At 40.0% G+C, this 22,913-nt stretch overlaps 1 protein-coding gene across 4 annotated transcripts in view; it reads left to right on the forward strand.

Annotated features, from left to right (window-relative positions):
* LOC140734403 (ecto-NOX disulfide-thiol exchanger 2-like) overlaps positions 1–22,913 on the forward strand; it is a 285,185-nt gene that overhangs the window by 76,929 nt on the left and 185,343 nt on the right. For all 4 annotated transcript variants that reach the window (XM_073058298.1, XM_073058301.1, XM_073058300.1 and 1 more), the window contains one exon: positions 20,279–20,377. In XM_073058298.1, coding sequence (XP_072914399.1) covers positions 20,335–20,377 — 43 coding nt within the window. In that variant the 5' untranslated portion in view covers positions 20,279–20,334. The remainder of the gene's footprint in view (positions 1–20,278; positions 20,378–22,913) is intronic.

A 22,913-nucleotide genomic window follows, 5' to 3' on the forward strand; every position in this document is an offset into this window, starting at 1 on the left:
TCCACTACGCTAGTAGCGCTACCTAGTGAGATTTTCACTACGCTAAACAGTGCTGCAATGATTGCAGAAAATTATTTCTATATATAGGCTCTGTATTTATCGCAACATTCCTGCTTTCACTATATGTTACTGTTATTTTAGGTTTTATGTATTATTTGGCATGATTTTGTAGGTTATTTTTTGGGTCTTGGAACACTCACAAATTTTTCCCATATTAATAAATGGTAATTGCTTATTCACTTTACGACAGTCCGGCTTATGAACTGTTTCATAGGAACACTACCTTCAGCTAGCGGGGGAAACCTGTACTGAAAAATTTCTGCATGACCTCTATTTTTGTTGATGGCACTATGAAACGTATACTGATTTGGATTGGCCAAAAATGCCTTTTCCCATTAATTATATCTAAGTTCTAAATTATATTTGTATCCTGTGGATTTAAGTTTTAGTGGTCGTTTGGTATGTGCTTGTTTTCTCTTTTAAAGAGAGATGTTGGTGTTACTGGAAAATGAGCTCGGTTGGTATTTAATTTTATTTAATATATGAGCTGATGCCTGGCATCAGATTTGATTTTTAGAGTTAACGAAGTGGAACCTTCATTTGTTCAGTGGTATTGCATTTAATGTCTAATTTGAATTTAGTAGCCCTGAAGAATTTAGATCAGAAAGTGATTTGTTCCTTATTCACCCTTAATAAACTTGAGACTTGACATGTCTCTAGTTCTAAAGTGCAGATACTTGCAGAGTCCCAAATGACAATTTCTGCTCTATCTAACTTTAATTTAGAAGACCAAATAGCCTCATTTCAAATGGTTTGAGGATCCAAGGCAATAGTCAGCCAGATGTATGGTTGAATACCTCCTATGTGGCTACCTTGCTGAAAAGCTGCTCTGGGGCACCTCTTTAACTTCTTTTTGAAGCTTGCTGACTTCAGTGAGTTCCAGTTGATAGCATGCACAAAGCTGCCAAGCTGCTGTGTGGAGAGACTCTTGACAGCTTCCCGAATTTTCAGGCTTAATTAAAATTTAGAACTTAACATTTGGCAGAGGGGTCCAGGTAGATTATGTTATGGGAACACGGGTCATTTTCCAACTTTTGCAAAATTCCCTGGGCCCGTGTTGAACACTCAAATTCTTCCCAGTTGTATGCAGGATGAAGAATTTTTTTAAAATCTTGGAGCTTAATTTTCACTTTATATTAATATTCAGCATCGGTCATTGAAGGTTCTCCTGCAATGTTCATTCCTCTCTCCAGTGGATGTTGTCTCTGCAAGTTTTGTAGCATTTATGTCCTGCTGATATGATGAGATCAAGGGTTGGGCCTACCACTCTAGCTTCTCTGGGGAGCAGATCTAAGGACTCAATCTGGTTCAGACGGTTGTAGTTTGCATCTATTGATGCAAACCTCAAGAAGGTTCCAGGCAAATCAAAATAATCCAAAAGTACAGACTTGAAGTTATGTATTGCCTGTGATTTCACAGTACATCACTTCGTCAGTAATTTATTGGCCTAAATTTTGCAGTCCTTGGCAAACTAATGGTACCAGCTTTCTTCAGTCTTTTCTGATATCACATTATTGGCTTTTGCAACTTTTATTTTCACTTTTTATAACTGCCATTCCTATGCAGTGCACTTTACAGGGATATGGACATTTGTGAACAGGATAAAGAACTGTGTATGTTAAACTGATCTGTAGGATCCTCACTGAGGCAAGCAGAGACCAAAAAGGGAAGTTAGAATGTTAATTCAATGCCAACTTTTGCATAGAAGGTGAAATAAACAGAAGGAAAAAAAAACTGGGAACACGAAGGTGAAAAATAATGAGGGAAAATTTGTGGCAGTGAACAACATGAAGGAATGAGAGCCAAACTGCCTTGACTACTGATACATGACTATTACTCTGCCTACACTTTCCACTGCTTCATGAATACAGCCAAAATAATCAAAGACCCCTCCCATCTTGGACATTCTATCTTCTCCTCCCTTCCATTGGGAAAAAGATACAAACGCTTGAAAATTCTCACCACCAGGCTTAAGGGCAGCTTTTACTCTGTTGTTACCAGACTATTGAACAGAATTCTTGTACAATAAAGATGAATTCTTGACTCTCAGTCTACCATGTCATAGCTCTTGCGTCTTATTGTGTACCATGTAGCTGTAACCCAATGTTCTGCATTTTGTTATTTCTGTTCATTTTATCCTACCTTGATGTACTTCTGTTTTGAAATGATCTGCATGGAATGAAGACAAAACAGTTTTTTTACTGTGATTCTGTACATGTGACAGTAATTTACCAATTATTCTGTTGAGTGTCTGATTATCTTGTTTTATAAAACTATACAATGTAATTTTTCATATTTCCCCCACCTACCTGCTAAATTCATGAATTTTTCAGGAGATATTTCATCATGTTTATAAAGTTATGTGGGTTGATACCACTTCTCAGCTCTTGGTCCACTACCTTGCACCTTAGTGCTCCGTTTTTCTCCAATGTGCTGAGATTTCTAACTGCACCATTTCTTTCGGATGAGGTGATCAAGACAAACCTTCAGCTTTCTGATTATCCTGCTCCTCTTTCCATCAACTGCTATTTGTAGTGTTTAAAATGTCCTCAATTCAGCATATCTGAGGGGTCAAATAATCTCTTACACAGCAAATCTCAACAGAAGATCCTGTGCAAATCGATCAGACCTCATTAACCAGATTAAAGATTTGGATCAAATATATGCCCAAACTAAGAACCCTGAATTATACAAGAAGCGCGTTGAACTCTAAACTAAATTTAACCTTCTGTCCACTCAACCTGTTGAACGCCAACTTCTCGAAAGCAAGAGTCGCTTTTACATTCATGGGGATAAGTCTGGTAAATTCCTAGCCAATCAGCTGAGGCGCTCCAAAGCCAAACAACATATTACAAAGATCCGGAAGGAGAACGGAGACTTTACATCGTATCATTTAGAAATTAATGACGCATTTAAAATTTTTTATTCTCGGCTTTATATCTCTGAATGACAATATCTCTGTTGATCAATTTTTACAGAATCTGAATATCCCCTCACTCTCATCTGATTTCAAAGCCAAACTCAATGTGCCTATATCATCAGAAGAAATATCTTTTGCAATTTCTGCACTGTCCTCAGGGAAATCTGGATCTGATGGGTTCCCTGTAGAATTTTATAAATCATTTTCCTCACTTCTTTCTCCTCAGTTACTTTCAGTATTATCTGACTCGTTTAATTATGGCAAATTGCCACCCTCTTTCAATGAGGCATCTATTATTCTTCTTTTAAAAAAGGGCAAAGACCCAACAGAGTGTTCCTCGTACAGGCTGATCTCTCTGCTCAATGTTGATGCAAAGATCTTAGCTAAAGTGTTGGCTCATAGATTAGAAACTGTTATTCCCTCCATTATCTCTGATGACCAAACAGGCTTTATTAAAAACCGTCTCCCTTTTTTTAACATTCGGCGTCTATTTAATATTTTATACTCAGCTCCAACTGGGACTCCTGAATGTGTTATTTCCCTCGATGCGGAGAAAGCATTTGATCGTATAGAGTGGAACTACCTTTTTGCAGTCTTAGAAAAATTTGACCTCGGCCAAAGTTTCATCTCTTGGATCCAATTGCTGTACCTGTATCCTACTGCTTCTGTTTTAACTAATTTTCAGAAATCCCAAGTATTTAATCTCAAACGTGGCACCCGTCAGGGATGCCCCTTAAGTCCCTTTCTCTTTGATTTGGCTATAGAACCTCTGGCGATAGCATTTCGAAACTGTCCTGAATTGACCGGGATTTGGAGAGGGGGTGCTGAGCATAAAGTTTCTCTCTATGCTGATGACTTATTACTCTTTCTCTCAAATCCGTCTACATCCTTAGCTCTAATGTTTTCACTTCTTGACCAGTTTAGCCAGATCTCTGGCTATAAACTTAATTTACATAAGAGTGAACTTTTCCCAATAAATAAAGAAGCACAAGAACTAATATTTCGTGATCTCCCTTTTAAAGTAGTCCATAATCAATTTACTTATCTTGGAATTACAGTCACAAGGAAGTTTAAAGATCTCTTTTGTGAAAACTTTGTCAACATTTCATATGCTATAAAACAGAGTCTGGTACAATGGTCACCTCTATCTATGTCTTTGGTAGTTCGTATTAATGTTGTTAAAATGTATGTTCTCCCCAAATTTTTATACTTATTTCAATCTATCCCAATTTTTATTCCTAAATCTTTTTTTGATTCCTTAGACTCTATTATTTTGTCATATCTGTGGCAGAATAAGCGCTCTAGAATTAATAAAATCCACCTCCAAAAATCTAAAAAAGAGGGTGGCATGGCTTTACCTAACTTTCGCTTATATTATTGGGCAGCTAATATACGTTGTACTACCTTCTGGTCTTTCTTCCACGGCCAACCCGAGTGCCCTAACTGGGTGGCAATGGAGTTGAGCTCCACTAAAGAATTATCTATATCTGCACTTCTTGGCTCTGCACTCCCTAGCAGTCTGCCCAGATCAATAGCTAATCCTCTTGTTAGACACACTTTGCATATATGGGCTCAGTTTAGGAAATGCTATGGTTTCCAGGGGTTTTCCGTTTCTAGCCCTGTCGCACACAATCACCTTTTTTTACCTACTACGTACGATTCAGCATTCCATGTTTGGTATAGGAAGGGCATTAGACATTTTGAAGATCTTTTCATTGATAATCGCTTCGCTTCTTTTCAGCAGCTCTCTGTTAAGTTCAACCTGCCTAACGCTCACTTTTTAAGATATCTCCAAATCCGACACTTTATTGCTCCTTTAATTCCTAACTTTCCTGAAATGCCTGCGAAAAATGCTATGGACCTATTTCTTTCCATTAATCCACTAGGTAAAGGTTTAATATCAATTATCCGAGATAAACTAGCAGCCTTACGACGGGCCCCTGTGGATAAAATTAAAATGGCCTGGGAGCAGGATTTAAATATCTCCTTATCCGAGGAGAGCTGGGACTCAGTTCTCAAATCGGTTAACTCAACCTCTCTTTGTGCTCGCCATTGCCTTTTACAGTTTAAGATTGTTCACAGAGCCCATATGTCTAAATCTAAACTATCTCGATTCTACCCTGGCATTAGCCCGCTCTGTGATAAATGCAAGAGGGGCGTGGCCTCTCTCATCCATATGTACTGGCTCTGTCCTAGCTTGGAGAAATTCTAGAAAGATGTCTTCACTACATTATCGGGTATTCTGAATCAGCACCTAGAACCAAACCCCTTAATTGCTCTGTTCGGTTTTTGGGGCGAGACAGATTTATGTCTGGGTCTGACCAAATGCCGAATACTATCCTTTGCCTCTCTCCTGGCTAGACGCTTGATCCTCCTTAGATGGAGGGATGTTGCCCCGCCCACTCATGCGCAATGGCTTAACAACATTATGGCCTGCTTGGACCTCGAAAAAATTCATTATTCGGTTCTTAATTCGGATCTAAAATTCCATAAGGTCTGGGGACCTTTTATCGAGTACTTTCATAACCTTCCTCCTGACTAGGTTTTTTTCTTCTTTTCGGTCCCTTGCTTTCAGCTCCTTTTTTTTTCTGGTAGTAGGCATTATTATCCTCTGCTGCTAAGTGTATTCACAGTCTGGAAGTTTGACTGTCCTGACCTATACTCTTTATACTGTGTTGTGGTCGGTCTGGAGTTGTTTTTTTATCTTGTGTTTTGGGGCTTGGGGAGGACACTAAGCTTACTTGTCTTTAATTTAGGTGCTTTTTTGTTAAATTCTCTTCCTTTGTAGCATATTGTTATTGTACGCTTAATTTTGCACTGTATTAATGCTCCTCGTTGGGATTTGGGGTTTTTAATTTGTAAAATGTTTTGAAAAACTAATAAAAAAATGTTTTTAAAAAAAAAAAGTCCTTAATTCAGTTGCATCATCGTACTACTACTTCAATGTTTGACTGTAGGAAAGGTGGACAGGAAATTCAACTCTTTATATCTGATCTTACACACACTCAAAGAAGCTTCCAGTGTGTTTGTTTATTTACAATGCTGTAGCTCAACATTGATCGTATTCATCTGTGCATATCAATACCTGTTTGGATATTCAAAACATATACAGTGGATTCTGGTTAATTGGGATCAGTACATAATCCGGACCAGTATATTTTGGCCCAATTAAGCGGCTGTCTCAAATAGGTGAAGTTTCATGGAAATCGTTAAAAAAGTATAACAAAAGGAATTAAGGAACAGTTTATGTATTTAAATGAAATTTAGAACAAATTAGACCAATACTACTACAGTACTATAAAACTGTGTATTAGTTCCCAGTAGTTATCAATGAGGAATTCATCCTGCGTACATTGCTGTGTTCTTTTGATTGACTGTAAATTAACAAAATCAGCGCAGCTAATGGACTTCCTTCATACAGCGCTTTCAATATTGCATCTTACAAATATTGATTTTTATCATAACATTCAAGATAATTGTTGATACCTTCAAATCCTTTGTAGTTCCTAACTTGGTGAAGTAGTGCTTGAAGTTTCATTTTCACTTCCAAACATGGGGACACACACTCACGGACACACCCACACCCACGGTTGGGATCATATACTGTGTTAGATCCTCCCGGTGTGGCCTCCTTTATATTGGTGAGACCCGACGCAAATTGCGAGATCGCTTCACCGAGCACCTACGCTCTGTCTGCCTAAAAAAGCAGGACCCCTCACCCAGTTTAATTCCACTGCCCATTCCCATTCTGATATGTCTATTCGTGGTCTCTACTGTCGTGAGGAGGCCATGCTTAGGTTGGAGGAGCAACACCTTATATTCTGTTTGGTTAACCTCCAACCTGATGGCACTAACATCGATTTCTCGAACTTAAGGTAATGCTCACCACCCCCTCCCCTTCACCATTTCTCATCCCCTTTTCCCTCTCTCACCTTATCTCTTTGCCCGCCTACCACTTCCCACTGGTGCTCTTCCCCTTTTTTCTTTCTTCCGTGGCCTTCTGTCTCTTTCACCAATTTATTTCCCAGCTCTTTACTTCATCCCCTCCCCCTCCAGGTTACACTTATCGCCTTGTGCCTCTTTCTCAGCTTTTTTTCTCCAGTCCTGCCAAAGAGTTTTGGCCCGAAATGTCAAGTATACTATTTTCCTAGTACTGCCTGGCCTGCTGAGTTTCTCCAGCATTTTGTGTGTGTTGTTGATACCTACATTATGTTAATGTGTCTGTAAACAATTCTTGTTGGTTAGATAAATAATCTTGATTTTCTGAACTATGATGTTTTTTCTTTATTACGTTTTGTCATGATCCATCATTATAAGGGATCCTCCTTCCTTATCACTTTGTCTATGTCTGATTCCTCACCTTAGTCACTTTGCAAGCAGGTTGTGTGTAATGGCTATTAGATTGTACCCATATTTCTAACTTCCATTAATTCACTTTGGTCTTGTTATGAATTCTGTGTAATTGCATAAGGTGCATTAGAGATACTTTTAACCATTTTTCAGTGCTCTGACAATTGGAAGTATATTTTTCTTGTTGAATGCTTTATCTACTTCTGATCAAATCGGGTTATCATTACTTGTAGCCTTGTCTTTTTGTCTTTAACTTTAAGTTTTCCTCACCAGAACCCTCTCCTCCACTATTTAGTTTAAACCTTTATCAGCATATATAATAGATTAGTTAAAATGCTGATCCCAGTCCAAATCAAATGAAACCATCCAATAGGATAGTTGCTTCTTTCCTTTGTATTGTTACAAGAGCCCTTGAATTGAAATCATTTTGTCCAGGCCCATCTCTGAACCACGCACTTGGCTGTCTGATTTATTGACCTAATTTGGTTCAAGTTAAGTTTACAAAGCTTATTTAATGGAACTTTTCCTTTCATAAATTCTAATATGACAGAATTACTAAAAGGAACTACTAAATGGAATTCTCTGTAGGGTGTGGCCATAGTAGCTCCAGGTTTTTCCTTATCCAGATCGAAAATCTTGTTGAACATATGCTGTGTAACTAATTCTGCATGCTAAATTGGGAGCAAATTGATATAAAAATAAATGAACTGATATTTTATTTTAAAATGTGAATTGAATTGTAACTATATGCTCTTAATTCCCTAATGCGATGTTTCTATGAAAGGTCAGTAAGGTGTTAATTATACCTTGACATGGTCATTTTGACTTCAGCTGCTTGGGGGAATACTAATTGGTAATGAAGCTGTGGTAATGCTTTTTATTGTTTTATTATTCAGAGGTAGCACTGTAATGTTTTCGACAATTGGACCAAATTATGCAAAAATATACCTGGATGATATTTTTCTGCTTGCTTGTACATCACGGATCACCCATATAAAAATGATACTTGATTTGTTCCATGCATTTATGTATGCAGAACAGATTTCTTTTAATTATCACCAAATGCAAAACAGTCTAATCAAAAACCTCTTTTGTCACTTTACCCTTTTGCATTGTATCTCCTGTTTTGGGTAATTCTCTGGCCTTGAGTTATGAAGATTTCCTTCCACTTCAAAGGATGAGCCAACAGCTCAACTTTTCAGATTGTTATAGTTAAGTTGTCAGGGCTTAATATCTATAATCACCATGTTTAAAATGTTAACAATTACTCTTACATAAGCAAATTAAAAGTTTAAATGATCATGATATCAACCAAGTCACTTCAGTGAAAAAAGTCATGCAAGAAATTGTCTTTCTCAACTTGAACATATGTATAATACAGCTAAGGCATTGAATTGATATTTTACCTAATAGGTGATCAATCTTCTCAAAATTTTAGGGTATGTGGAATGTGATTGGAAGAACAGAAGTGATATAGCATTTTTATTAGAACATAATCAATTAGAGAAATAAATAAAAGCAGTTGAACACCTTTTTCATGAGCTTCTGAATTTGTTAATACAATCAAGATACATAACTCATTCAGTGTTTGTGCACAAATATTAGGCTTCCAATATATTTATTCAGCATTTTCTATTTGTATTATGTTGACTTTATTTGTGCACACAAGGAGGTTATTAGCGCATCAGGTTCATGCAACAAGTACAAATACTGGACCTTTATCAGGTCTCGGCTCGAAACATTAACTCCATGGATGCTGCTTGACCTACTGAGTTCCTCCAGTGTTTTGTGTTTGTTGCTCTGGAATTTGAGCACCTGTAGAATCTATTAGGTTCATGCAAACATCTGGGTGGGGGGGCGTCATAGAAATCCTTTTCCCTTTTCATTATTTCTTTGCCCTTCGCCAGCTTGATTTCCTGTGCGTGCTTATCTTCTGTCCTTTGATTGTTTTTACCTTTGACTTAAGTGAATGCAGCTAACTTACCAACCAGCATGTCTTTGGGATGTGAGGAAATGATCACCTGAAAGATATTCATGTAGGCACAGAGAGCATGTGCAGTCTTAACAAAGACAGCACCCAATGATTAACTCTGAGTCCCTGGAGCTGTACTAAATGATGCACCCTACTGACATATATTCCTTACGAAGGAATGCAGTAAAACTGAGCAGATTACTTTGTCTTCAAATAAATGGAGCAAATAGATTTAAGGTAAGATTAGGAAAGTTTATGCTTAAAAAGTCTTAATATTTGTGAGGCTGTTTCAATGACTTTACAGTAGGAGCAAAAATGGACCTCACCAGGTCAGGCAGTATCTGTGAAGGGGAATATATAGTCAGTATTTTGGGCTAAGACCCTTCATCAGGACTTGCAAGTGATAAATGAAACCAGGTGAAGGGGGAACAGGAATGGGTGGGGGAAGGGCATTGAAGTAAGAAGCTGGGAACTGATAGGGTGATAGCAGGAAGAAATAAAGGGTTGAGGAAGAAGGAATCTGATAGGAAGGAACATTGGATTATGGAAGAAAGGGAAGGAGGTGGGGCATCAGAGGAAGGTGACAGCAGGTGAGGAGGGGTGATAATGGAACCAGAATAGGGAATGGAAAGAGAGAGGGGTTAAGTTACTGAAAGGTTATGCCATCAAGTTCGAGGCTACCCAGATGGAATATGAGGTGTTGCTTCTCCAACCTAAGTGTAGCCTCATTGTAGGAGTAGAGGAGGGTATGGACAGACAGATGGGAATGGGAAGTCAAATTGAAATGGGTGGCCACCAGGAGATCCTGTCTTTTGATGTGAATGGTGCAAAGGTGCTCGATGAAAACATTCCCCGATCTGTGTTGGGTCTCAAGTATCACCTGCCAGCTTGTATTCCTTCTGCTCCCTCCACCTTTTTTCTGCCCCTTTCTTCTCCAGTCCTAATGAAGGGACTCAGCCTGAAACATTAATTGTTTATTCCACTCCATAAATGCTGCCTGACCTGCTGACTTCCTGCAGTATTTTATTTGTGTTGCCTTAAGATTTCTAGCATCTACAGAATCTGTCTATGGATTTGTCAAAAATGAAAAGATGATTTTGAACACTAATATAATATTATTCTTGAACATTCTAGAACACCATGCTGTTATATCCTGCCATATTCCAGGAGCTTTCAAACTGGTTATTTGACCTCCCTGATTGTCAATAAGATTTTTTCTTCAAATACTATAGCTATCTCAATTCTAATGTAAATCTGCATTTATATAACAATGTTAATATGATGAAATGTTCCAATGTGCATTGGGGTAGTGTCATTGCACTAAGTGTGATGTGTCGCAAAGATAATTAAAATTGGTAGTCAAAAGATCAGTGGTTTTATTTGAGCATCTCTCCCTAGACAGTTTTTGGAGGAAATTTCTTTTTGAGGCCAAGACTTAGTTATGATTAAAGATGATCGTAAGACCTTCAAGGCTAGAAATAGAGAAGAGTATAGACTTGTACAGGAGGATGAGGTTACACATTGGTTGAGAATTAGCTGATGAACAGATTTGAAATTAAGATTGTGAATTTGGATAGACCTGGCACCCAAGTGAAGGTTAATGAGCCTGAGAGTAATGGGTAACAAGATTGGCCAGTGTAGATTAGAAGTTGTGGAGCTTTAATAAGCTCAGTTAATTTGGTGAGTGAAAACAATAGGCAATTAGGAGTTCAGGGAACTTATCTTGAGGCTAAAAATCATGGATAGACTAAGGCTTGATAGCAGAGATACAATCAGCGATATTTAGAACTGGATGTTGGAGATATTGGTGAGGTCATGACTGTGAGGTTTGACATTCAGTCACAGAAGTACACATGATGCTTGTGCACTTTCTGCACGACATTGATGATTGTATTGGTGCTGCTTCCTGTACTCATACTGAGCTCATTCATTTCATAAAATTTTCCTCCAGCTTCCAACTCACCCTCAAATTTACCTGATCTATCTTGGACACCTCTCTCCCCTTTCTCAATCCTTGCCTCCATTTCTGGACACAGCCTGTCTGCTGATATTTTTTTATTAACCTACTGACTCTCACATCTATCTTGACACCTGTCAGTTGTAAAAATGCTATTCCCTTTTCTCAGTTCCTCTGTCCCCATTGCACCTGTTCTTATGATGAAGCTTTCCATCCCAAAACATCTGAGATGTCCTCTTTGTTCAAAAAAAAAACCTTCCTCTACCATCGATGCTGCCCTCATCCACATCTCCTCCGGACACCTGCCCTCATCTCATTGCCATAACAGCGATAGTGTTCCCCTTGGCCTTTTCTATCATCCCATGAGTCTCTGCATTCCACACCTAGTTCTCCATAACTTTCTTCTTATTCAACAGAATTATACCATTAAACACATCTTTCCCTTTTCATCCCCACCTACTGCTCCAATCTCTGCCTTCTGCAGGGATCACTGTCTGTGTGACTCCCTTTTTCACTCGTCCCTTCCCACTGATCTCCCTCCTGGCATTTACCCTTGCAAATATGATAAATACTACACCTGTCCCTACAGCACCACAGAATTAGTCATGTTTAGTATCACTGACGTATGATGTGAAATTTGTTGTTTTGCAGCAGCAATACAGTGGAATAGAAAATACTATAATTTATGATAAAACATATATAATATATAATTTTACAAATACATATATATTAAATATGTAGTGTTAAAAGAGAGGAAAAAATATTGAGTTAGTGTTCATGGGTTGGTTCATTGCCTGTTCAGAAATCTGGTGGAGGAGGGTCAGCAGCTGTTCATAAGATTTTGAGTGTGTGTCTTCAGGCTCCTGTACCACTTCTCTAATGGTAGTAATAAGAGAACATGTCTTGGGTGATAGAGGAGTCTGTAATGATGGATCCTGTTTTATTGAGGCATCACCTTTTGAAGATGTCCTCGATGATGGGGAGGCTAATGCCCGTAATGGAGCTGGCTCCAGACAGTTTGAATCTCCAGCTCAGTGAACAACACTGAACACACAGGGCAGAATAAACCCCAGGGTTATGTCTGGGAACAGAGGCAGTCAACCCTTTCCCTAGTTGGGAAAATATTTTTTGTTGTTAGTTGAATTTGGTGATCATGCCATTGAATATTAATAGTTAAGCAGCTAATCACAAACAAGAGAAACTCTGCAGATGCTCGAAATTCAAAACAACACACACAAAATGCTGGAGGAACTCAGCAGGTCAGGCAGCATCTATGGAAATGAAAAAATAGTTAATGTTTCGGGCCAAGACCCTTTTTCAGGACTGAAAAGAAAGGGAGAAGATACCAGAATAAAAAGGCTGGAGGAGTGTGAAGAGGATAGCTAGAAGGTGAAAGCTGAAAAAGAAGGAATCTGATATGAAAGGAGAGTGGACCATAGGAGAAAGGGACCCAGGGGAGGTGACGGGCGGGTGAGAAGAGGTAAGAGGCCAGAGTGGGTAATAGAAGAAGAGGATAGGGGGATGGTTTTTTTTTATTAGAAGCAGAAATCAATAATCATGCCAACAGGTTAGAGGCTACCCAGATAAAATGTATGGTGTTGGCCATCCATCCCGAGGGTGGCCTCATCTTGGCACAAGAGGAGGTTATGGACCGACATGTCGGAATGAGAATGGGAATTAAAATGTTTGGCCACCAGGAAGTTCTCCTTTGGGGGATGGAGTGGAGGTGCTTGATGAAGAAGATCAGCAGCTGTTCTATGTATGAGAAGGAGAAGAAACCTTTAAAATACTGTAATAGGGGAGGGATATATTATGTATTCATGTATATTTTGAATCTTATGGTTGCTGTCAAGCTTCCCTTTGTGTTACATACCGAATGTAATCTGTTTCTCATAGGTGTTATTCACAGCCACCCAGTTTCCCAGTACCACAAACATAACAGTAACCCTCTGCAGTGTTTCCGATCCTGTGCAGTGCCCTGTCCATATGATGCAACCAGTTAAAATGCATTCCACGCTACATCTGTAGAAATTTGCGAGAGTCTTTGGTGGCATACCAAATCTCCTCAGAATCCTAATGAATTATAGCTGCTGCTGTGCCGTCTTCCTAATTGTATTCTCTCTTCATAGAATAACAATTTTTCTAACTTCCAGTAATTTCTCCGCCGTCTCCCTTCTCTCTTTTCCCCATCTCTTCTGGTTCTTCTCTTTCCCTTTTCTTCTCCACACCTGCCCATGACCTCCTTCTAGTGCCCCTCCTCTTTTCTCCTCCATGGTCAACTCGCCTTTCCTATCAGATTCCTCTTCTTCAGCTCTTTACCTCTTCTATCACCTTCCAGCTCCTTATTTCATCCCCTTCTTCCCCACCTTCCTCCTTTCCTCGTTTTACCTATCACTTGCCAGCTTATACCCCTTCCTCTTCCCACCAACCCCACTTATTCTGGCTCTTTCCCCTTTCCTTTCCTTTCCAGTCCTGATGAACAGTCTTAACCCAAAATGTTGACTGTTTATACTCTTCATAGTGGCTCCCTGACCACATTTTGTGACTGTTGCTCTGGACTTCCAGCTTCTGCAGGATCTCTTGTATTTATTACAAGATGCTAAGTTAACTGCTAAAGTCACGAGGCAAAATAATCAGTAAATAATAGACATTTGGAAATACTGGAAATTCTAGGACTGCTAATTTTGATTTTTATTGTTTTGTATTATTGTTCAGTGCTGTTCTCACCTCTGTCAGAAACAAAAAAAAAAATGAAAAGCCAGCTTGATGATGTCTTAATGGAAACTTAAAAAATAAAACCCATGAAATAAACACATTTTTGATCTTGTGCAAAGGGCCATTTAATACTCAGTGTTACTTTATTGGAAAACCATTAAATGTACAAGGGAAAATTGGAATTTGCAAAATACAGTTGTAATGAATTGGCATTATTACAACAGCAGCTTCTTTAATCAGTGAACTTGTTTGTGATTTTCATTTGGTTGACAGTTTCTGCCATTTGCTCATGGTATTGTTGTTACAAATTAATATCCTGACATGTAGTTGGTACTTGTTCAGTACTTTTGTTATTTTTTGCTGCTTATTTAGTTAACGTTTTCCACTGTATTTAATTGAGTCATACAGTATAGGGTTTCTTAATGATGGATGCCACCTTTTGAAGGAGTCCTCAATGCTGGGAAGGCTAGTGCCCATGATGGAGCTGGCTGAGTTTACATCCTTCTGAAGCTTTTTCTAATGCTGTGCAGTGGGCCCTCCATACCAGACAGTAATGCAACCAGTTAGAATACTCTCCGCAGTACTTCTGTGGAAATTTGTGAGTGTCTTTGCAGACATACCAATACTCCTCAACTCCTAATGAAATATAGCCACTGTCATGCTACCTCTGTTGGTGCCAGGATAGATCTTCAGAGATGTTGACACACAGGAACACCTTTTTCTCTGCTGATCCTTGGTGAGGATTGCTGTGTGTTCCCTCAACATCCCCTTCTGTCTTAGTGATGTTCAATGCAAGAACATTGTTCTTGAATGTTGTTGCGATACCACTCAACATCTTGAAGCACTTCAGTACAGTAGACGTGAGTGCCACTGGGTGATAGACCATGCTCTTCTTGGGCACTGGTATGATTGTCACCCTTTTAAAGCAGGTGAGAACCTCCAAATACAGAAGTGAAAGATTGAACAATCCCACCAGAATAAAGAGGGCATTTTCTGATTGGTTGCCGGTTAACTAGTGGGGTTGCTCAGGGGTCATTATTGGGACTGCTACTTTTCACATTGTTTGTCAATGATTTGGATAATGGAACTGATGGTGTTGTAGCTAAGTTTGCGGATGATACGAAGACAGGTGGCGGAGTAGGTAGTGCTGAGGAAGCAATGCGATTGGCCCAGGTCTTTGATAAATTGGAAGAATGGGCAAAAAAGTGGCAGGTGAAATACAGTGTTAGGAAATGTATGATAATGCATTTTGGTAAAAGAAACAACAGTGCAGACTATTAGCTACATGGGGAGAAAATTCAATCATCAGAGATGCAGAGGGACTTAGGAGTCCTCGTGCAAGACTGCCAGAGGGTTAATTCATAGATTGAGTCTGTTGCAGAGAAGGCAAATGCAATTTTGGCATTTATTTCAAGGAGACAGAATATAAAAAGCAAGGAGATAATACTGAAGCTTTATAAGACATTAGTCAGGCTGCACTTGGAGTATTGTCAACAGTTTTGGGTCCCTCATCTCAGAAGGAATGTATTGCCATTGGAGAGAGTCCACAGGAGGTTCATGAGAATGATTCTGGGAATGAAAGGGTTAACATATGGGGAGCATTTGGCAGCTTTGGGCCTGTACTCACTGGAGTTTAGAAAAGTGCGTGGGGATCTTATTGAAATCTATAGAATGTTGAAAGAACTAGATAAGGTGGATGTGGAGAAGTTGTTTCCACTGGTGGGGGTATCCAAAACTAGAGTGTACAGCCTCAAAATTGAGGGGTGACCTTTTAGAATAGAAGTAAGGAGTAGTTTTTCTAACCAGAGAGTAGTGAATTCTCTCTGTGGAATATTTTGCCATAGACTGCAGTGGAGGTCATGTCCATGGGTGTATTTAAGGCAGAAGTTGATCACTTCCTGGTTGGTCAGGGCATCAAAAGATATGGGATGGAGTGGGATCAGCCATGATGAAATGATGAAGCAGACTCAATCGTCTGAATGGCCTATGCCTGCTCCTATGTCTTATGGTCTTAAGGTTTTCAGGGCCTTACCAGGTACACCATCAGCGCCTGACGCCTTCTGAGGGTTCATCCTCTTTAAAGGTGTTCTGATGTCAGCTTCCGAGACAGAGATATCAGGGTCACCAGATGCTCCAACACTCAAAAATCTCAGCAACATCTTGAATTGTGAAGCTTGCTTGATAGGCACCGTCTTGAACATTAACTCCCTCCCTTCATCTGTTAGGGCATAGTTAGAGCAGTAAAAATGCCAGTGTTATATTCTTTGTGTGATATGTGGGAATTCTGGGAAACCTATAGTCTCCCACATAGCCACATCTGCAGTAGGTTCACCGAGCTGTGGCTCCTTAGAGAATATTTTAAGGAACTGGAGCTGCAGCTCGACGACATACGGCTCATACGGGAGACTGAAGAAGTGACAGATAGGAGCTACAGGGAGGTAGTTAAGACTAGATTGCAGGAAGCAGGTAACTGTCAGGAGGAGGAGGGAAAATGGGCAGCCAGTACAGAGGCCATTCCCCTCAATAATAAATATACTATTTTGGATACTGTTGAGGGGGGAGCTGCAGTGACCATGTCTCAGGCATTAAGTCTGGCACCATGGCGCAGAATAGAAGAGAGTTGAGGACGGCTGTTGTAATGATAGGAGATTCCATAGTTAGGAGAATAGAGACAAGATTCTGTGGAAGTGATAGAGACACCAGGTTAGTATGTTGCCTCCCAGATGCCAGAGTCAGGGATGTTTCGGTTCAGGTCCACGGCACTCTTAAATGGGAAGGGTGAGCAGCCATAAATTTTGGCACATATTGGCATCAATGACATAGGCAGGAAAGGTGAGGAGGTCCTGAAGAGAGATTTTAGGGAGCTAGGTAGAAAGCTAAAAAGCAGGACTGCTAGGGTAGTAATCTCTGGATTGCTGTTTGTACCACATGTGAGTGAGGGTAAGAATAGGGGAACTTGACAGAAAAATGCATGGCTGGGGACCTGGTGCAGGCTCATAGTTCTAGATCATTGGGATCTCTGCTGGGGAAGGTGCAATCTGTACAAAAGCGATGGGTTACACCTGAACCCGAGAGTCCAGTATTTTTGTGGCAGTTTTGCAAGAGCTGTTTGGGAGGGGGTTTAAACTTATTTGACAGGGTGATGGGAACTGCAGTGATGGGGCAGTTGGTTTACAAACAGAGGCAGTGTGTAGTGAGACTGCTAGCAAGGAAAGGCTGCTGATAAGGTATCATTGCATTCAGTGGGATGAGTTGTAATGTAAAAAGAGGGCAAAAGGTAGATGAACTTCTGGCACAGTTAGAGATAGACAGGTATGATGTTGTGGGTATCACTGAGTCGTAGCTGAAAGAACATAGTTGGGATCTTAACAGGCAGGTAGGCAGGGGTTGGGTGGCTCTGTTGGTTTAAAAAAAAATGAAATCAAATCCTCAGAAAGAGGTGACAAAGTTGTAGAATCCTTGTGGGTAGAGAAGAAACTGCAAGGGTAAAAAGACCCTGATGGGAGTTATATACTGGCCTCAGAACAGTGGCCAGGATGTGGGCTAAAACTTACAACTGGAGATTGAAAAGGCATGTCAAAAAGGCAATGTTATGATGGTCATGGGGGGGTTTCCAGTATGCAGATACATTGGGAAAATCAGGTTGGTGCTGGATATCAAGAGGGAGATACAAGGTGGCTTTTTAGAGCAGCCTATGGTTGAACCCACCGGGAATCAGCTGTTCTGGATTGGGTGTTGTGCATTTAACCTGAATTGATTAGAGAGCTTAAGGTAAAGGAAACCTCAGCAACAAGTGATCATAATATGACAGAATTTACCCTATAGTTGGTATAGATGTATCAGTATTACAGAAGAGTAAAGTGAATTACAGAGGCATTAGGGAGGAGTTGGCCAAAGTTAATTGGAAGGGGCACTAGCAGGGATGACAGCAGAACAGCAATAGCTGGAATTTCTGGGAGTAATTCGGAAGAAGTAGGATAGATACATCCCAAAGAAGTAGTATTCTAAAGGTGGGATGACACAACTGTGGCTGACAAGGAAAGTCATAGCCAAGATGTAAGCCAAAGAAAGGGCATATGATAAAGCAAAAATTAGAGGGAAGTTAGAGGATTGGGAAGCTTTTAAAAACCAACTGAAGGTTCCAAAAAAAGTTTAAAAAGTAGGAAAAAATGGAATATGAAAGTAAGCTAGCCAATAATATTATAGAGGATACCATATGTTTCTACAGATACATAAAGTGCAAAAGAGAGGCAAGAGTAGATATTGGACTGCTGGAAGATTATGCTGGAGATGAAATTATGGGGGACAAGGAAATGGCAGATGAACTGAATAAAAATTTTGCATCAATCTTCACTGTGGACTACTCCAGCAGTAAGCTGGAAGTTCAAGAGTGTCGAGGGCCAGAATTGAATAAGTTTGCCATTACTAGGGAGAAGGTGCTTAGGAAACTGAAAGGTCGAAACATAGATAAATCACCTGGACCAGATGGACTACACCCGACAGTTCTGAAAGAAATGGCTGAAGAATATGTGGAGGCATTAGTAATGATCCTTCAAGAATCAATAGATCCTGCCATGGTTCCGGAGGACTGGAAAATTGCAAATGTCACTCTACTCTTCAAGAAGAGAGAGAGGCAGAATTGGGAAAATGTTGGGAGTTCATTGTTGAGGATGTGGCTTCAGGGTACTTGGAGGCACTTGATAAAATAGGCCGAAGTCAGCATGGTTTCCTTGAGGGAAAATCTAGCCTGACAAATCTGTTGGAATTGTTTGAAAAAATAACAAGCAGGATAGACAAAGGAAAAGCATTGAATGTTGTGTTGTGTACTTGGATTTTCAGAAGGCCTTTTTAGAAGGTGCCACACATGAGCCTACTTAACAAGTTAAAAGCCCATGGTATTACAGGAAAGATACTAACTTGGATAGAGCATTGGCTGAATGGCAGGAAGCAAAGAATGGGAATAAAGAGAGCCTTTTTCTGGTTGTCTCTGGTGATTAGTGGTGTTCTACAGGAGTCTGTGTTGGGGCTGCTTTTTTTAATGTCACATGTCAATGATTTGGATGATGGAATTGAAGGCTCTATGGCCAAGTTTGTCGATGGTATGAAGATAGGTGGAGGGACAGGTAATGTTGAGGAAACAGGGAGACTGCAGAAGGGCTTAGGCAGATTAGGAGAATGGGCAAAGAAGTGGCAGATGGAATACAGTATCAAGAAGTGCGTGGTCATGCATTTTGGTAGAAGAAATAAAAACAGAGACTATTTTCTAAATGGAGAGAAAATTCAAAAATCTGAGGTGCAAAGGGGTTTAGGAGTCCTCGTGCAGGATTCCCTGAAGGTTAATTTGCAGTTTGAGTCATTGGTGAGAAAGGCAAATGCAATGTTAGCATTCATTTTGAGAAGACTAGGATATAAAAGCAAGGATGTAATGCTGAAGCTACATTAGCCACTTGGAAGGCCTCACTTGGAGTACTGTGAGCAGTTTTGGGCCCCTTATGTGAGAAGGGATGTGCTGATATTCGACAGAGTTCAGAGGAGGCTCACGAGAATAACTCTGCGAATGGTAACTCTTTCATGTGAGGACCGGTTGGCTCTGGGCTTATACTCACTCAGATTCAGAAGGATTTGGGAGGATCTCATTGAAACATTTTGAATGTTGAAAGGCTTTGATAGAGTGGATGTAGAGAGGATGTTTCATGTGGGTGGGGGAGTCTAAGATCAGAGGACATAGCCTCAGAATAGAGAGACGTCCATTTAGAATGGAGATGAGGAATTTCTTTAGCCAGAGAATGGTGAATGTGTGGAATTCGTTGCCACAAACAGCTATGGAGGCCAAGTCATTGGGTATATTTATGGCAGAGGTTGATGGGTTCTTGATTAATCAGGGCATGAAAGGTTATGGGGGAAGGCAGGAGATTGGGGTGGAGAGGGAAATAGATCAGCAATGATGAAATGGCAGAGCAGACTCAGTGGGCCAAATGGCCTAATTCTGCTCCTATATCTTATGCTTTTCTGGTCCAATACCAATGTCATCTTCTTCCAAGATGATAGTTCCACCTTGCACACCATCTTGACTTCATTAATACAATGACAATAACCTGAAGCTCTGTAGCCACCTATACTGTTGGGCTCTCACCAGCATGACTGCAGAGATACTAAAAGGCAACCACCATCACCTTTCCAAGTTCAGTCGGTTGGTCATTAAATGTTAACCTCGACAGCCATCCCACATCCCATGAGCATATTTTGAAAAGCTTTAAGCTATTAACATTTATTAATTGGTTTCTTTTCCTTTTTCAAACGACAGAAAATTCCTTGATGTAAGGCCTAAAGAAGAAACGATTTGGACAGCATTACTATTTTATGGAGCGGTTTAATTTTCACTCTAGATGTCACCAAATATCTGGTAAATATCCTTTTAAAATAACGCACAAAATGTTGGAGGAGCTCAGCAGGTCAGGCGACATCTGTGGAAATGAATAATCATTCGACGTTTCAGGCTGAGACCCTTCTTCAGGACTGAAAAGGAAGGGGGAAGATGCCAGAATAAAAAGGTGGGGGGAGATGGGAAGGAGGCAAGCTAGAAGGTGATGGGTGAAGCCCGGTGAGTCGGAAAGGTAATGGGGTTGGAGATTAAGAGATCTGATAGAGGAGAGTGGACCGTAGGGGAAAGGGAAGGAGGAGGGGACCCAGGTGGAGGTGATAAGCAAGTGAGAAGAAGTAAGAGACCAGAGTGTGGAATAGAATCCTTCTAAAATGCTTTTCATAATATGCTCATGCATTTATTGAAAATTTTGTTCATCATCTTCTTCCCATCATTCTTACTTGCATTATGAACAAGTCATATGTTCTAAGATCAAGTTTTAAAATTGATCTGCTCGTGCACAAATATTTTTGTACAGTGCTCATTTGTTGTAAATATATTGCATGTTAGCAAAACAACTTGCATGGTAGTAACTGAAATAAAAGCAAATAAAAAAAATTAGAATTTTCCAACAATTGTGAAGAGATTAAAAACAACTAATGTTTGAGGTAATTGACCTTTGTCACAACACTGACAAAGATGGAACTATAAGTAAATTTTAATCTAGAAAAGATTAAATGAAATGCTAGGAAGAGCAAAGGTCATTGATGAGGCAGAAGTAGAGTGATTATTTGACAAAAATGGTGATGGTGCAAGGCAAAAGAAATTATTAAAGGTGCAAAGAAGGGCAAGAGGATTATTGGTCCTCTGTACTGTTCTGACCTATAATGGCACTGAATTTGAAGACTTTATGAGAAATGACATAAGAATGGATGATGAGGGGAATGGAAAATTCCATATGGATGTATCTGTGACTGCTTTCTAAATTAAGAAGGGAAAGAGATAAACAAAGTCACAACAGACAGCAGAAGCAAAAAAAAACAATGGCTCGAAGCACAGCAGTTGGGACCCTAGATGTCGACAGTTCCTTTCCCTCCACAAATGCTGCTCAGCTTACTGTGTTTCTTCAGCTGTTTAATTTTTGCAATCATGAAGTGCTTTATTAACCCATCCTTTTTAAGCAAAATAACAATGCAATAACAATTAGATTGTTCTTGTTGGAGATAGCCATTGAGTGGAAATTTCTGCAGCACTTGAAAATAACGGGATCACTTTCCTTCATGTGAGACTGTTCCATGTAGGAAACCACTGGCTGAACTTCATTTTACACATGCCTGCAAATTCCTGGAAAAAAAACTGTATTTTTGCAAGGTTACAAACACTGTGTTCAGTCAAACTAAGAAAATCATGATAGTTTTGGTATGTATCATTCAGTCAATTAATTAAAATACTATATTTAAAAGGGATGGTATTTTGTTTGGTAATGAGTTACACCTGCCTGTGCTATTTACTGTTTATGAATGATACGTGGTTTGTGTAATGTGAAAAGTGATCTGGAAGCAAAAAATAGTATGAGTCCAGCTCTTAAACACAAGAGATTCTGCATATGCTGGAAATCCAGAGCAACCTATACAAAATTTTGGAGGAACTCAGCAGGTCAGGCATCATTTCTGGAAATGAATCAAGAGAGCTTTAAAGCTTTCTGCTTCTTTCTTGACAAGGGACCTGACTAGATCCCCTTCTCCAACACCACCATCCTTTTTCTGTTAGAGCTGGGCAACAATTTCTCTTTCGGTTCCTTCCACTTGCTCCAAATTCAAGCTGTAGCCATTGGCATCCATAGGAACCTCCGTTATCCCTGCCTTTTCTATGGCTATGTGGAACAGTCCATGTTCCAAGCCTTCTCTGGTAATGCTCCCCAGCTTTTTCTAAACTACATTGATGACTGCAATAGTGTTGCTTCATACAACCATGCTGAGCTTATTGATTTCATCAACTTTGCCTCCAACTTCCAGCCTGCCCACAAATTCACATTCCAATTCTGACACCTCTTTCCCCTTTCTCGATCTCACTGTCTCCATCTCTGGAGATAAACTGACAACCGATAGCTTTTATAAACCCACTGATTCCTGTTGCTATCTTGACTGTACCTCTTCTCCATCTTACCTCCTGTAAAAATGCCATACCATTTCTCAGTTCCTTCGTCTCTGCTGCATAAGTTCCCAAGATGATGCTTTCCTTTCCAAGACATCAGAGATGTCCTCCTCTTCAAAGCAGGGTTTCATTTCTTCCACCATTGAAGCTGTCCTCACCCGCCTCTCTTCCATTTCCTGGACATCCACCCTCACCCTATCTTCCAGCCATCTGAACATGGATAGAGTTCCTCTTGTCTTCACCTACCACCTCATGAGCCTCCATATGCAACACATTATTTTCCACAGCTTCTGCCATTTTCAGTGGGACACGACCACCAAACATCTTTACCTCCCTCCCACCCCACTCTGTGCTTTCTTCAAGGATTGCTCTCTCTGTAATTCCATTGTCCATTCATCCCTCCCACTAATCTCCCTAATCTTCT

Source organism: Hemitrygon akajei, chromosome 10 (assembly GCF_048418815.1).
Source record: "Hemitrygon akajei chromosome 10, sHemAka1.3, whole genome shotgun sequence".
Classification (NCBI taxonomy): Eukaryota; Metazoa; Chordata; class Chondrichthyes; order Myliobatiformes; family Dasyatidae; genus Hemitrygon; species Hemitrygon akajei.